This window comes from Eucalyptus grandis, chromosome 7 (assembly GCF_016545825.1).
Source record: "Eucalyptus grandis isolate ANBG69807.140 chromosome 7, ASM1654582v1, whole genome shotgun sequence".
Taxonomy (NCBI): Eukaryota; Viridiplantae; Streptophyta; class Magnoliopsida; order Myrtales; family Myrtaceae; genus Eucalyptus; species Eucalyptus grandis.
The window spans coordinates 39797422-39813039 of NC_052618.1; the positions used below are offsets into that span (position 1 = coordinate 39797422).

At 38.5% G+C, this 15618-nt stretch overlaps 2 protein-coding genes across 4 annotated transcripts; both read right to left on the reverse strand.

Annotated features, from left to right (window-relative positions):
• Positions 1–963: 963 nt before the first annotated feature.
• Positions 964–8094, reverse strand: LOC104428623. 3 transcript variants are annotated; one of them, XM_039316446.1, is made up of 12 exons: positions 7573–8094; positions 7292–7393; positions 6613–6671; positions 6405–6519; positions 5653–5826; positions 3996–4193; positions 3760–3861; positions 3144–3202; positions 2936–3050; positions 2189–2362; positions 1630–1753; positions 964–1546 (listed from the first exon to the last, which is right to left on the reverse strand). In XM_039316446.1, exons 2-12 carry the CDS (start codon positions 7367–7369, stop codon positions 1215–1217), a joined length of 1530 nt encoding a protein of 509 aa, XP_039172380.1. In that variant the 5' UTR covers positions 7370–7393; positions 7573–8094; the 3' UTR covers positions 964–1214. The 3 variants fall into 3 exon arrangements, with proteins under 3 accessions (XP_039172380.1, XP_039172379.1, XP_039172381.1); XM_039316445.1 differs by having other exon boundaries at positions 7528–8094; XM_039316447.1 differs by lacking the exon at positions 3996–4193 and having other exon boundaries at positions 7528–8094.
• Positions 8095–8912: 818 nt separating this feature from the next.
• Positions 8913–15417, reverse strand: LOC104415908 (protein NUCLEOLAR COMPLEX ASSOCIATED 4-like). Its single transcript, XM_039316448.1, has 9 exons — positions 14695–15417; positions 13659–13717; positions 13453–13567; positions 12775–12894; positions 10999–11220; positions 10795–10896; positions 10029–10087; positions 9821–9935; positions 8913–9275 (listed from the first exon to the last, which is right to left on the reverse strand). The coding sequence occupies exons 2-9, from the start codon at positions 13664–13666 to the stop codon at positions 9009–9011; spliced, it is 1008 nt and encodes a 335-aa protein (XP_039172382.1). The 5' UTR covers positions 13667–13717; positions 14695–15417; the 3' UTR covers positions 8913–9008.
• Between the last annotated feature and the right edge of the window lie 201 nt (positions 15418–15618).

Genomic DNA, 15618 nt, shown 5'->3' on the forward strand with positions numbered 1-15618 from the left:
GACAAAGTAGGTTTAATCTTTCAATTGCATTTTTAAGCAGCCTATTTTTTTCTTTTTCTATTTATGATAATTACCAGAGCGGGGGCAAAAGTTTGCATTCTCATATATTTCTTCAACGAGTAAGTATTAGAGTAGGATTAAAGTAGGATTAAAGTAGGATCGACCAAAAAAAAAAAAAAAAAAAGATTACATCCACCCCATTTACAATAAAAAGACAAAATCACCCTTAATCTTTCAATTGCATTTTTAAGCTTTTCCCTATTTTTTTTCTTTTTCTATTTATGATAATTACCATAATTAAACATTTCAATTAGCGTATTAATGAAAAATGCATTCTCATATATTTCTTCAACGTTTTACATACTCGCAGAATAAGTAAGAGAAGCGGGTGTAAAATCATCCTGCTAGTAGTAAAGAAAAAAATCTTTGATATTGTATAAAACTAAAAAATCTCTTTTTCTATAATTTATTTATTTTTTATTCCTCTTATCTCAAAAAAAACTCACCTTATTGGTGAACTTTTTATCAATTTCATTAGTCTACAATATATATCGAGTTTATTTATTTACTATATCAAATAATTTATCAAGTTTATTTTTTTTTCCTTATTACACCGGTGAGATAATTTTTATTTATAGGATATGTAAGACATTAGAGGAATATGTAGTGAATACACTAAAAAAGTTTCGCATAATAAGGTATCTTGATATTTTTTTATAAACAATTTATAGATGATATTAGTTTATGTTAATTCAAAATAATGATATTTCACTATAATTTCCGGAAAAAAATCCCAACTTTATGCAATGTTTTAATTTAATTAAATTTCATCAGCTTAACAATCATTTCATAAATATGAGCAATCACGTGGAAAAGAACGAGAATTTTGGAAATCTCTCTTTTCAACGAAACAAATTTTTATTAAGTAATTCTAACAAAAAAAATAAAAAACATAGTGCCTTGAATGTACAAAGAAAATCTACAATAAACAAAAACTAAACATACGAAACTTTTAATTATGATAAGTAGATCCTATATAAATGTAGAAAAACTAAGGAAAAAGGAAAGTAAATAATTTAAGACCAAAAGACCTATAATATCATCGGAGTCAGGGATCGGCACTACCAGGCACCTCACTACACCTCCCCACCCCTCAAAACCCGTGAGGCACCCTCTCTTTGCCCCCCAGCCGCCAGGCCCGCCACCATCGACTGCTATAAACGTTTAAACTCCACTCTGATCGAATCCACGGACGGATTGGCAATCTCTTCAAATGCGCGCTGAGACAGCACCAAATCAGCGCCCGTTACGGACTGCCTGGGGGCCACGGCGGAGGACTCAACTGAGAGGGCATAGTCAACGACCTTGACCCGGATATTGCCAGCGCCGGGTTTGCAGCCTCCAGGGCCAGACTGCGCATCGCTGATGCACCGCAACTCGTACTCCCTGCCGCAAGCTGCCCCCATGTCCCATAGTCCATCGCCCACGGCTGCGAACAGGTTGCTCACAGGGAACTGCGAGGAGCCCTCGCCGTAGCACTCCGTCCCTAAATCAATGGCAAGAAAAACGTTATATAGCAAAGTTCTTTTTCTCTTTCTGTGCTTTTCGTTATGGGGGGTCAAAACTTACGTTGGTAGGGAGGACTATAGTACGAAGCTGTGCCATTCTCGCCGACAGCACGGGGGACCCGGAGGACGAGGAGGAGGAGGAGGGATTGTAAAAGACTCCTGGTTGCGATTCTTTTACTAGACACCTGCTTCAGGACAAAGGTTCTGATTTTTATAATAAAGAAGAATAAATAATATGACTCGTGACTGAAACGAAAAAGAGCGGCACAAGCCCCATTTGGCTACCCCACCTTATACATATTACATATCGCTATGTTACCCAAACCAACCGAAACCAACAGAGCCACCGATTCACCAAAAATTAAGGGTGCGATTGTTTGGGGAAAGCATTTTCCAAGAATTGATTTTCCAGATTTTTATCCGTTCAATTCACGAAAAATGACTAGTTAACCTAAAATCTTTTTAGTTAAAATATTCATGCATAAATTTTTGAAAGTGAATTATTAAATCTCAAGAGGTTAAAACACTTTTCAGAATTGCACATTTTGAATTTTTTAATATCAAGGAACTGGAATTAAAAGAAGAACGAAAAACTAAAGCCGCAAAGCCCAAGTACGTACCCTGTGCACCAAACAATTGATTGAAGAATGCTGTTGAAAGAGACTGTAGATAGGTACAAAAATAACCAGTGCCCCTAGTCGAAGCACAGAGAGTGCTAGTCCACTCAGTTTCTTGGCAAAAGCGGCAGCCAAGAATGTCGGAATGAGGGTTGATTTTAAGCAGGAACCAAGCACCTGCAGTTAAAAATAATTGGATTAGTGTCAGAAAGCAATCCAAAGTTTCAGAAGAGCATGAATGCTGCATAGAATGTCTCTACTTCCAAGTGCATCATCTTAAACATTCATAAATCTCTCGACAAAATCAGCAGGTCAGCACAAGAAAGCAATGAAATGAAACCACTAAAGCATCCAGAAAATATCAGCTTCGTGTCAGGAAAGGTTCAATTTGCTCCATTGTATAGCGTTACTGCCTCTACTAAAGCACAGTCCTCCATGAACTTGCTATCAGCCAAATAAAGAACTCGACTTTATCTAAGTTGCCAAAACCAGTGGTTCACATTTTGCATCAATATTGTTCACAGCAAACACCAATTAAGCACCCTTAATCATTGCTAAATGCTCTGCCTCCACAACAATTTAGAGTATGCTAGGTTCCACATAGCCATATATCACATATTCATGAAAAATGATGTGATACAGGACTGCTTGGAGAAATGATACAAAGTCGACATGATATGTGGGAGATTACTTCATAAAATTTCACCCTTGTTTTGCAATGAAGATGGAAGGTTGCAATAGTGTGTATACCTTTTCAAAGAAGGAGCGGTATTCTAGGCCATGTTGCATCACGAGGATGAAGACACTGCTGAGACCCATAACACTGACAACTCCACCAATTTCGTATGATCTCGTCAAGAAATCACTGCCAAATTTCAATTCACAACTCAAGTTTCTCGAGCAAGAAAGATGTCACATTCAAGAGCAAATAAACAAAAAATTCTGGAAGCGAACTCACCAAAACATGATGGGATTAGACAGCTGAGGAATAACTGCCTGATGGAGTGAGACCATAACCTGAGTGCCCAAAGCTAGGCATGTCATTTAGCTCATAATAGAACTTTTGGAAGCACAGTCAATACAACACCACCTCCATCAGTGAAACCAGTGAAAAGAAATATGACCATGGGCAACAGATTAACTGATGCCAATACTGGAGATAATGAAGAAAACAAGGCTTTTGCTGGTAATTCCAGCAACCTAAACAAGAGGTCTTACTCAAATATTAGAGAACATTTTACCAAACTACTATCAAATGCTGACCAAACCATAAGGTTCGTGAGCCAAAGTAGATAATCACGCAAATAACCGAGCAATGAAGAAAATGCGAATATTCAATGGCGAAGGCTCTTTCAAACAAGGTTGCACTCGTCAACTGGCACTCGAAACTTGTTCAAAAATGTTGATGTGCCGAGATGCAAGGGTAAATCCAACATCTTATACTCCATTGGCATGTTCTAACCATCACATTAAACACAATGAACCAGTGGACAGGGTTTCCAGGGACACCACTCAAAGTCATGCTCTGGACACTTTCATGCGCATGATTATGAATGATAAGTTCGTGGACATACCTCCTTATATAAATTGAGTGGAAGTGGCAACCTCAAAAATGAAATCCACAATTTAGTGAACATCAATTTTATCTTCATAGCTATTTTGGTCAGAGACGGTACCTATAGAGATATTGAACAGAAAAGCAAATGCTCAGTTTGTATAATTGGAATGCAAGCACACAAATGACTCTGAATATTCAAAAGGAAAATTTGAAGAGGCATAACAGGAAAATATTAAAGGGCAGTAGATTGACCAGTAATTTATACAGAAAATTCATGCTTTTTGCTTTTAGGTCAAACTCTGGTGTTAATGACTTGGACGATCCACTAGCATCATGGAAATGATCAAAACCGGGTTTCTTATGCAAATCTGTGCCAGTTGAGTCATTTCGATTGCCAACTATCTCCTCTTCCATTTTCAGATCACCCTTCGCCTCAGATTCACCATCTTCCTGAAAATCTCCACAAATGTGTGTGTGTGTGTGAGATATAGAGGGCAACCAGTGGAACAGAAGCATCATTCCCTAAAATTAAAGGCTAAAAGGTACTTGAAAGATACCTGGTAGAACCTCACAAAAAATTTATACTTCCAAGCCTACAACTCATCCTTTCTTATACATCAGTATGTCAACCAAACTAACAAAGCCACCATTTTAACAAAATTGAAGGTAAATCTGCTTCTAAGGATTCAGCTCAGGCAAATATATTAAACTCCAACCATACAATTCATCCTTCCTCACTAGACAGTACAAAATGTCTATAAGTCAATTATTTAGAGCAAGTATATCTGTTGATGGTGAAAGTCATCAGCATCATGAAGGAGATGCCTGAAATGCAATAAAAAAGGGAAAAAAAAAACAGCACAATTGCAAAAGAAAGACTACAAACTGCCAAAGCATGGGTCCCGCATATATCAGCATTTAATGCAATAAAACACCACAAATCACATTAGGGAATATTTAACAAACACGAAAGCTTTTTCCAAACTTTTTGGGTGCTCAAAGAGCATGCAATACTATTCCAACTGCGCCCTATGCCATGCCATTACCTAGACAACAACATCCTCAATAAGTGATTACTCTCTTCCTATATACAAACAACAGCCACATTAATTTTTGAACCGCACAAATTGCCAAAGCATGCAAGTTGAGAGGCGCACAATATTCTCTTTCAATTACAGTGAGTATCCCGTAAGTTCATATAAATCAGAATGTTTTCTTTCAAGCAAAATCCATAGATTAAAAGCTTTTGAGCTGGGTAATACATTAGCAAAAACCTGGGCTACTTGATTTCAAAACAGTATGTGAAAATCATCAGCGTTTCAAATAATGTAACGAAACTACTATGTTACTACTTTGATCAGCCAAATCATAAATTTCTACTTCTTCCCCAGAAGGTACAATGGATCTAGAGAAAATCTTCCAACAAACACAGAATCCCACAACATCACAGCGTAACCATTTCCCCACCAGGTGGGGTTGAAAAGAAAGAATCATACAAAGAGGTAAAAAGAGTTCTGGAATAAACATCCCAGGGAACTTCTGAAACCATATTCACCACAAACATGGTGAGATTACATGCACAGCCACAAACTGGATCAAAGAATACAAGCATGTTCGATTGCATTTAAAAGAAAGCAAATGCAAAAATTTAAAACATTAATCGAATCTCAGAAAATTCCAAAAAAAGTTTAGCTAATGAAAATTAATGGAATCTAATATAAGAATCTACATGTCAAAACTTGAGTGCAGTGGAGGTTTCCGGAGTACATTTGAAAAAGAAAACGCAAAGTGGATGAGCTGCACGATTTATATCAAGCAAAAAGTACAAATAAGTCCAAATGGGCATTAAGGGACTGGAAATAAAAGAAGAACAAAAAACTAAACCCAAGCGCAAAGCCGAAGTACGTACTCTGTGCACCAAACAGTTGATTGAAGGATGCTGTTGTAAGAGATCGCGGATAGGAGCAATAATAACCAGTGCCCCAGCTGGAAGCGCAGAGAATGCTAGTCGACTCAGTTTCTTAGGAAAAGCAGCAGCCAAGTATGCTGGAAGGAGGGGTGATTTTAAGCAGGAAACAAGCAGCTGCAGTTAATAATTAGCGTAGTGTCAGAAAGCAATCCAAAGGTTCAGAAGAGCATGAATGCCACATAGAATGTCTCCATTTTCAAGTGCATCATCTTAAACATTCATAAATCTCTCGACAAAATCAGCAGGTCAACATGAGAAAGTAATGAAACCACTAAAGAATCCAGAAAATGTCAGCTTCATATCAGGAAAGGTTCAATTTGCTCCTTTGTATAGCATTACCGCCTCTAATAAGGCACATTCCTCCATGAACTTGCATATCAGCCATCTAAAGAGCTCGACTTTATCTAAGTTGCCAAAAGCAATGGTTCACATTTTGCATCAACATTGCTCACAGCAAACACCTATTAGACATCCTTGATCATTGCTAAACGTCCTGCCTCCACAACAATTTAGAGTATGCTAGGTTCCACATAGCCATATATCACATATTCATGAGAATTAATGTGATACGGGACTGCTTGGAGAAACGGTACGAAGTCAACTAATATAGTAGACGTGATAAGTGAAAGACTGCTTCATAAAATTTCACCGTGTTTTGCAATGAAGATGGAAGGTTGCAATAGTGCCTAAACCTTTTCATGGAAGTAGGGGTATTCTTGGCCATGTTGCAGCATGAGGATAAAGAGACTGTTGAGAGCCATGACACTGACAACTACACCAACGTCGTATGATCTCGTCAAGAAATCACTGCAAAATTTCAGTTTACAACTTAAGTTTCACTAACATGAAAGAAGTCAAATTCAAGAACAAATAAACAAAAAATTCTGGAAGCAAACTGACCAAAACATGTTGGGATTAGACAGCTGAGGAATAACGGCCAGATGGAGCGAGATTAAAACCTGAGTGTCCAAAGCTAGGCATGTCATTTAATTTATAATAGAACTTTGGAAGAGCAGTCAATACAACACCCCATCCATCAGTGAAACCATAGAAAAGAAATATGACCTTGGGCAATAGATTAACTGATGCGATAGATTAAGATGCGATAGATTAACTGATGCCAATACTAGAGATAACGAACGAAACAAGATTTTTGCGGTAATTGCAGCAACCCAAACAAGAGGTCCTACTCAAACATTATGAAACATTTTACCAAACTACTATCAAATGCCGACCATACTATAAGGTTCGTGAGCCAAAGTAGATAATCACTCAAAAAGACAAGATTTTCCATATTTTTACATGGCAAATAATGGAGCAATGAAGAATATGTGGATATTCAATGGCAAAGGCTCTTTCATACATGGTTGCACCAGTCAACCGGCACTTAAAACTTGTTCAAAAATGTTGATGTGCCTAGATGCATAGGTAAATCAAACATCTTATACTCCATTTGCATGGTCAAACTATCACATTAAACACAAAGAACCAGTGGACAGGGCTTCCTGGGACACCACTCAAAGTCAAGCTCTGGACACTTTCATGTGCATGATTATGAATGATAAGTTCCTGGACGTACCTCCTTATATACATCAAGTGGAAGTGGTAACCTCAAAAATGAAATCCACAATTTAGTGAATATCAATTTTATCTTCATAGCTATTTTGGTGGTAGACAGGAACTGTAGAGATATTAAACAGAAAAGCAAATACTCAGTTTGTATAATTAGAACGCAAGCACACAAATGACTCTAAATATACAAAAGGAAAATTTAAAGAGGCATATCAGGAAAATATTAAAGGGCAGTAGATTAACCAGTAGTATATACAGAAGATTCATGCTTTTCGCTTTTAGGTTGACCTCTGGTGTTAATGACTTGGACGGTCCACTAGCATCAAGGAATAGATCGAAACCAGGTTTCTTAGGGAAATCCGTGCCAGTTGAGTCATTTCTATTGCCAACTGTTGCTCTTCCATTTTCAGATCAACCTTGGCCACAGATTCACCATCTTCCTGAACAACTCCACAAATGTGTGTGTGAGATATAGAGGGCAACTGGTAGAACAGAAGCATCATTTCGCTAAAATTAAAGGTTAAAAGGTACTTGAAAGATTCCTGGTAGAACTTCACAAAAAATATATATTTCCAAGCCTACAACTCATCCTTTCTTATACATCAGTATGTCACCCAAAATAACAGAGCCACCATTTTACCAAAATTAAAGATTAGTCTGCTTCTAAAGATTCAGCTCAGACAAATATATTAAACTCCAACCATACAATCCATCCTTCCTCACTGGGCAGTACAAAAAGCCTATAAGTCAATTATGTAGAGCAAGAATTTCTGTCAATGATGAACACAAGGGAAGCAATAAGCATCATGAAGGAGATGCCTGAAATGCAACACACACACAAAAAAAAAAAAAAAAAAAAAAAACCAGCACACTAGCAAGAGAAGGCTACAAACTCCAAAGCATAGGTCCCCCATATATCAGCATTCAATTCAGTAAAACACCACAAATCACATTTGGGAATATTTAACAAACTTGAAAGCTTTTTCCAATTTTTTTGGGTGCTCAAGGAGCATGCAATACCATTCCAACTGCACCCCTTGCCATGCCATTACCTAGACAACAACATCCTCAATAAGTCATTACTTTCTTCCTATATACAAACAACAACCACATCAATATTTGAACTGCACAAATTACCAAAGCATGCAAGTTCAGAGGCGCACAACATTCTCTCTCAATTACAGTGAGTATCCTGTAAGTTCATATAAATCAGAATGTTTTCTTTCAAGCAAAATCCATAATTTAAAAAGCTTTTAAGTCAGGTAATAAATTACCAAAACCCTGGGCTATTTCATTTCAAAACAGTATGTGAAAATCATCAGCGTTTCAAATATTATAATGAAACTACAATGTTCCTACATCAATCAGCCAAATCATAAATTTCTACTTCTTCCCCAGAAGGTAAAATGCACCTAGTGAAAATCTTTCAACTAAAACAAAGAATCCCACAAAACCACAGTGAAACCATTTCCCCATCAAGTGGGGTTCGAAAAAAAGAATCATACAAGGTTGTAAAAAGAGTTCCAGAATAAACATCCTAGAGAACTTGTGAAACCACATTCCACAAACATGGTGAAATTACATGCATAGCCACACAATGGATCAAAGAATAAGAGCATGATCGATTGCATTTAAAAGAAAGAAAACACCAAAATTTAAAATATTATTCAAATCTCAGAAAATTTAAAAAAGTTTAGCTAACAAAAAATAATGCAATCTAATATCTACATGTTAAAAGTTGAGTTTGGTGGAGGTTTCCTGAGTTCTACATTTGGAAAAATGCAAAGTGCATGAGCCGCATGATTTATATCAAGCAAAAAGTAAAAATAAGTCCAGACAGGTATTGAAGGATGCCATTGTAAGAGATTGCAGCTAGAAGCAATAATAAAAAGTGCCCCAACCGGAAGCACAGAGAGTGCTAGTCGACTCAGTTTCTTAGCAGCAGCCAAGTATGCTGGAAGGAGGGTTGATTTTAAGCAGGAAACAAGCAGCTGCAGTTAATAAATAGCATAGTGTCAGAAAGCAATCCAAAGGTTCAGAAGAGCATGAATGCTGCATAAAATGTCTCTACTTTCAAGTGCATCATCTTAAACATTCATAAATCCATCGACAAAATCAGCAAGTTAACATAAGAAAGCAATGAAACCACTAAAGCATCCAAAAAATGTGAGCTTAATGTCAGGAAAGGTCCAATTCGCTCCATTGTATAGCGTTACTGCCTCTACTAAGTCACAGTACTCCGTGAAATATCAGCCATCTAAAGAACTTGCCACAAGCAATGGTTCACTTATTGCATCAACATTCTTCACAGCAAACACCAATTAAACACCCTTGATCGTTGCTAAATGTCGTGCCTCCACAACAATTTAGAGTATGCTGGGTTCCACATAGCCATATATCACATACTCATGAAAACTGATGTGATACAGGACTGCTTGGAGAAATGATACAAAGTTAAGCAATATGTGAAAGACTACTTCTTAAAATTTCGCCCTTGTTTTCCAATGAAGATGGAAGGTTGCGATAGTGTGTAAACCTTTTCATAGAAGGAGTGGTATTCTAAGCCATGTTGTGTCATGAGGATGAAGACACTGCTGAGAGCCATGACACTGACAACTCCACCAATGTCGTATGATCTCGTCAAGAAATCACTGCCAAATTTCAATTCACAACTCAAGTTTCTCGAGCAAGAAAGATGTCAAATTCAAGAGCAAATAAACAAAAAATTCTGGAAGCAAACTCACCAAAACATGACGGGATTAGACAGCTGAGGAATAACTGTCTGATGGAGAGAGACCAGAACCTGAGTGTCCAAAGTTAGGCATGTCATTTAGCTTATAACAGAACTTTGGAAGCATAGTCAATACAACATCCCATCCATCATGGAAACCAGAAAAAGAAACATGACCATGGGCAAGAGATTAACTGATGCCAATACTAGAGATGACGAAGGAAACAAGATTTTTGCTGGTAATTCCAACACCCCAAACAAGAGGTCTTACTAAAATATTATGGAACATTTTACCAAACTACTATCAAATGCCAACCATACTATAAGGTTCATGAGCCAAATTAGATAATCGCTCAAAAAAAAGACAAGATTTTCTATATTTTCTTTTTTTTGGTAAAATAAATTTACTCAACAATAGGCCTGTAGAAAGCTCCATCTCCTTGTACAAATAAGTTAGGCCCCGGAGTACATGAAGGAGTTCATTAGATTTTCTATATTTTTACATGGCAAATAACCGAGCAATGAAGAATACTCGGATATTCAATGGCAAAGGCTCTTTCATACATGGTTGCACCAGTCAACCAGCACTCGAAACTTTTTTGCAAATGTTGATGTAGCAAGATGCAAAAATAAATCCAACATCTTTTACTCCATTTGCATGGTCAAACCATCACATAAACACAATGAACCAGTGGTCAGGGCTTCCAGGGACACCGCTCAGAGTGATGATCTGGACACTTTCATGCGCATCATTATGAATGATAAGTTTCTGGACATACCTCCTTATATGCATCAAGTGGAAGTGGCAACCTCAAAAATGAAATCCATGATTTAGTGAACATCAATTTTATCTTCTTAGCTATTTTGGTGGCAGAGAATACCTGTAGAGATATTAAACAGAAAAGCAAATACCCAGTTTCTATAATTAGAACGCAAGCACACAAAACACTGAATATTCAAAGGAAAAAGTTGAAGAGACCCACCAGGAAAATGTTAAAGGGCAGTAGATTAACCAGTAATATATACAGAAGATTCATGCTTTTCTCTTTTAGGTCAACTTCTGGTTTTAATGACTTGGACGGTCCACTAGCATCATGGAAAAGATCAAAACCGCGTTTCTTAGGCAAATTTATGCCAGTTGAGTCATTTCTATTACCAACAATCTGCTCTTTCATATCATCCTTGGCCTCAGATTCACCATCCTCCTGCACATCTCCACAAATGTGTGCGTGTGTGAGATATAGAGGGCAACCAATGGAACAGAAGCATCATTTACTAGAATTAAACGTAAAAGATACTCTATAGAGTCCAGGTAGATCCTCACAAAAAATATTAACTTCCAAGACTACAACTCATCCTTTCTTATACATCAGTATCTCACCCAAGCTAACAGAGCAACCCTTTCACCAAAATTAATGGTAAATCTGCTTCTACAGATTCAGCTCAGACAAATATATTAAGCTCCAATCATACAATATATCGTTCCTCACTAGACAGTACAAAATGTCTTTTAAGTCAATTATTTAGAGGAAGTATATCCATCAATGGCGAACATAAGGGAAGTAATAAGCATCATGAACAAGATGCTTGAAATGCGGCGGGGGGCGTGGAACACCAGAATTGCAAAAGAAAGCCTACAAACCGACAAAGCACGGGTCCCACACATATCAGCTTTCAATGCAGTAAACAGCACAAATCACATTTGGGAATATTTAACAAACATGAAAGTTTTTTCCAAATCCTTTGGGTTCTCAAAGAGCATGCAATACCATTGTAACTGCACCCTACATCGTGTCATTACCTAGACAACAACATCCTCAATAAGTCATTACTTTCTTCCTACAAACAAACAACAACCACATCAATATTTGAAACTCACAAATTGCCAAAGCTTGCAAGTTGAGAAGTGCACAGCATTCTCTTTCAATTACAGTGAGTATCCCATAAGTTCATATAAATCATAATGTTTTCTTTCAAGTGAAATCCATAGATTAAAATGCTTTTGAGTCAGGTAATGCATTACCCAAAAACCTGGGCTACTTCATTTCAAAACGGTATGCGAATCATCAGTGTTTCAAAGAATGTAATGAAACTACTATGTTACTACTTTGATCAGTTGAATCATAAATTTCTACTTCTTCCCTGGAAGCTAAAATGCATCTAGTGAGAATCTTCCAACTAACACTAAGAATCCCGCAAAACCACAGTGTAACCATTTCCCCACTAAGTGGGGTTGGAATAAAAGAATTGTAGAAGGAGGTAAAAAGAGTTCCAGAATAAACATCCCAAGAGTTCCAGAATAAACATCCCAGGGAACTTGCACAACCACATTCACCAAAAAGATGGTGAGATTCTACGCATAGCACACCTCTTTGATCAAAGAATAATAGCATGATCGTTGGCTTCCCAAATTTGAAACGTTATTCGAATTTCAGAAAATTATAGAAAAATGTTTAACAAACAAAAAATAATGAAATCTAAAATGTGAATCTAAGTGTCAAAACTTGAGTATTGTGCAGGTTTCCAGAGTTCTATATTAAAAAAATTAAAAAATTAAATTAAATTAAATTAATAAATTTAAAAAAAAAAAAAAAAAAAACAAAACAAAACAAAACAAAAAGAAGAAGAAGAAGAGCAAATGCATGAGCTGCACAATTTATTTCAAGCAAAAATTAAAAATAAATCCGGACAGGTATGAAGGGACCAAAATTAAAAGAGCAACAAAAAACTAAAACCAAGCACAAGGCCCAAGTATGTACCCTGTGCACCAAACAGTTGATTGAAGGATGCCATTGAAAGAGATTGAGGATTGGTGCAACAACAACCAGCGCAGCCAAGTATGCTGGAAGGACCGGTGATCTTAAGCAGGAAACAAGCAGCTGCAGTTGAAGCAATCCAAAGGTTCAGAAGAGCATGAATGTGGCATAGAATGTCTCTACTCTCAAGTTTATCATCTTAAACATTCATATGTCTCTCGACAAAATCAGCAGGTCAACATACGAAAGCAATGAAACCACTAAAGCATTCATAAAATGTCAGCTTCATGTCAGAAAGGTCCAAATCACTCCATTGTGTAGCTATACCTCCTCTACTAAAGCCCAGTCCTACATGAACTTGCATATCAGCCATCTAAAGAACTTGACTTTATCTAAGTTGCCAAAACAAATGGTTCACATATTGCTTCAACATCGTTCACAGCAAACACCAATTAAACACCCTTGATCATTGCTAAACCTCATGCCTCCATAACAATTTAGAGTATGCTAGGTCACATATAGACATATATCACATATTCATGAAAAATGATGTGATGCAGGACTGTTGGAGAAATGATACAAAGTCAAATAATATAGTAGATGTGATCAGTGCAAGATTACTTCATAAAATTTCGCCCTATGTTTTGCAATGAAGATGGAAGGTTGCAATAGTGCATAAACCTTTTCATAATAGTAGGGGTAATCTAAGCCATGTTGCGTCATGAGGATGAAGAGACTGCTGAGAGCCATGACACTGACAACTCCGACAATGTCGTATGATTTCTTCAACAAATCACTGCAAAAGTTCAGTTTACCACTTAAGTTTCTTGAGCATGAGATTTCAAATTCAAGAGCAAACAAACAAAAAATTCTGGAAGCAAACTCACCAAAACATGATGGGATTAGACAGCTGAGGAATAACAGCCTGATGGAGAGAGACCAGAACCTGAGTGTCCAAAGTTAGGCATGTCATTTAGTTCATAATATAGCTTTGGAAGGACAGTCAATACAAAACCCCATCCATCAGGGAAACCATAGAAAAGAAATATGACCATGGGCAACAGATTAAATCTAGAGATGAAGAAGGAAACAAGGTTTTTGCTGGTAACTCCAGCAACCCAAACAAGAGTTCTCACTAAAACATTATGGAACAATTTACCAAACTACAATTAAATATAGACCATAATATAAGGTTCTTGAGCTAAAAATGAGAAAATTTTCCGCACTTCTATGTTTCTCATTCAAACTGGACACGTAAGCTAAAAGGTTACTATTTAAAGACAGAGCAATCAACAGATCAATCGCTATGACATTATGGAGCCGCAGATTGCAGCTCCAGGAACTGGAGATCGCAGTTCTTGGACCTTCAAAATCGCAGCTCATAAATCCTCTTTCGTTCGCCATACACAAAAAGTAAGACGTGCACACATCCAATTAACATGCCAGCAACTTCAAAACACACACTCACACACACAGAGCAAGCCCACATACAGACATTATACCATTCACTTTTGGATATCAGGCATGCATTCATTACAGGCCCATGCTTGCTCATTCTTACACAGAACTTAGCTAAAAATCACTTGCCCAGCGCGCACATAGCACTCTCTCACACACGACAATTTGATCAACTTACCCACTCAGCTCATAACCAAGCATCCAGCATATACCAGCAAGCATATAGAACACCCATCTTGCGCATAACACATCCCCTGTCCTTATTCAAACCTTGCCTACCTCCTTAACACCTATTCAACACACCATCCATAGTTATAACACACTCTGGCCATGGAAAATCTCATATTGACGACAGACATAAACTAGGAACCTTTCCATGTGGAGAATCGCAATCCCACAAGTTCAACAACTAGAAACTCAACGAGGACACAACCGGCACTCCAGTTGCGCAGCGAAGGTTATTACCTCCACGGGCCAAGATTCCGAAGCAGGGCAAGACAGAACGGGATGCGAACAGGTCCAATCCGACAGGGCCCGAAGAGGCGAGCCACGGCACAACGGCACGACGCAGCAACGACGCAGCTACCGGGACATGAAACCGCCGTGAGCGGGGCGCGACGCAACGGAGCAGCGAGAGCTTCGTCGCTGAGGTTCCAGCGACACGGCGGACGACCTCGATCGTCGGCGGCGTCGGCGACACTGTGGCTCCGCTAGGCGGGTGGCGAAACCCGGCGCGTCCGATCAGGGGGAGCGGAACGACCGGGCCGCGGTGTTCGGGGTTTAAGGCCCGCAAGGTGGTGGTTATGGTGAGGGAGCTGATTCGGTGCACGCCGAAGAGGACGCAATTCGCGGACGGCACGCTGCTTCGAGAAAGGGGAGGAGGAGGAGGAGGAGATTCAAGAAAGAAGGAAAATCTCGTTGGACGGTACGCTGCTTCGCGTTCTTGCGATGGGGCTGCTGAGGGGAAGAGAAGAGAGAGAGAGAGAGGGTGGGGAGGCTCGCTGTAACTATCCAGAGACGGGTCGGTGGTAAAAGTGCTGGAGAATGAGAGTAAAGAGGGAATCCGTCAGCTCGTGATCAATGATCCTGGAATCTCTTTTCTGTCTCTCTCCGTGCGTCTCCCACCCTGAGAAAAGATAGATATCCACATGTTCTTTTGCCGTTTTCTCGCTTGCGATTGATCCATTACTCACCAGTCACCACGTCGTGGTCATCATTGGCGGCCTTTTTTTTTTTTAATTTAATATACTGACATCGACCGCCACGTCGGCTCCTGGAATCTAAGTGAAGAAAGAATTTAAAAATCTTCCGTTCTTCTCTCTCTTCAGTCTTCACCTCGGAGATCTCTCTTCTTCTTCCACCTCCTCCGTCCACAGCCGCCCGGCCAGC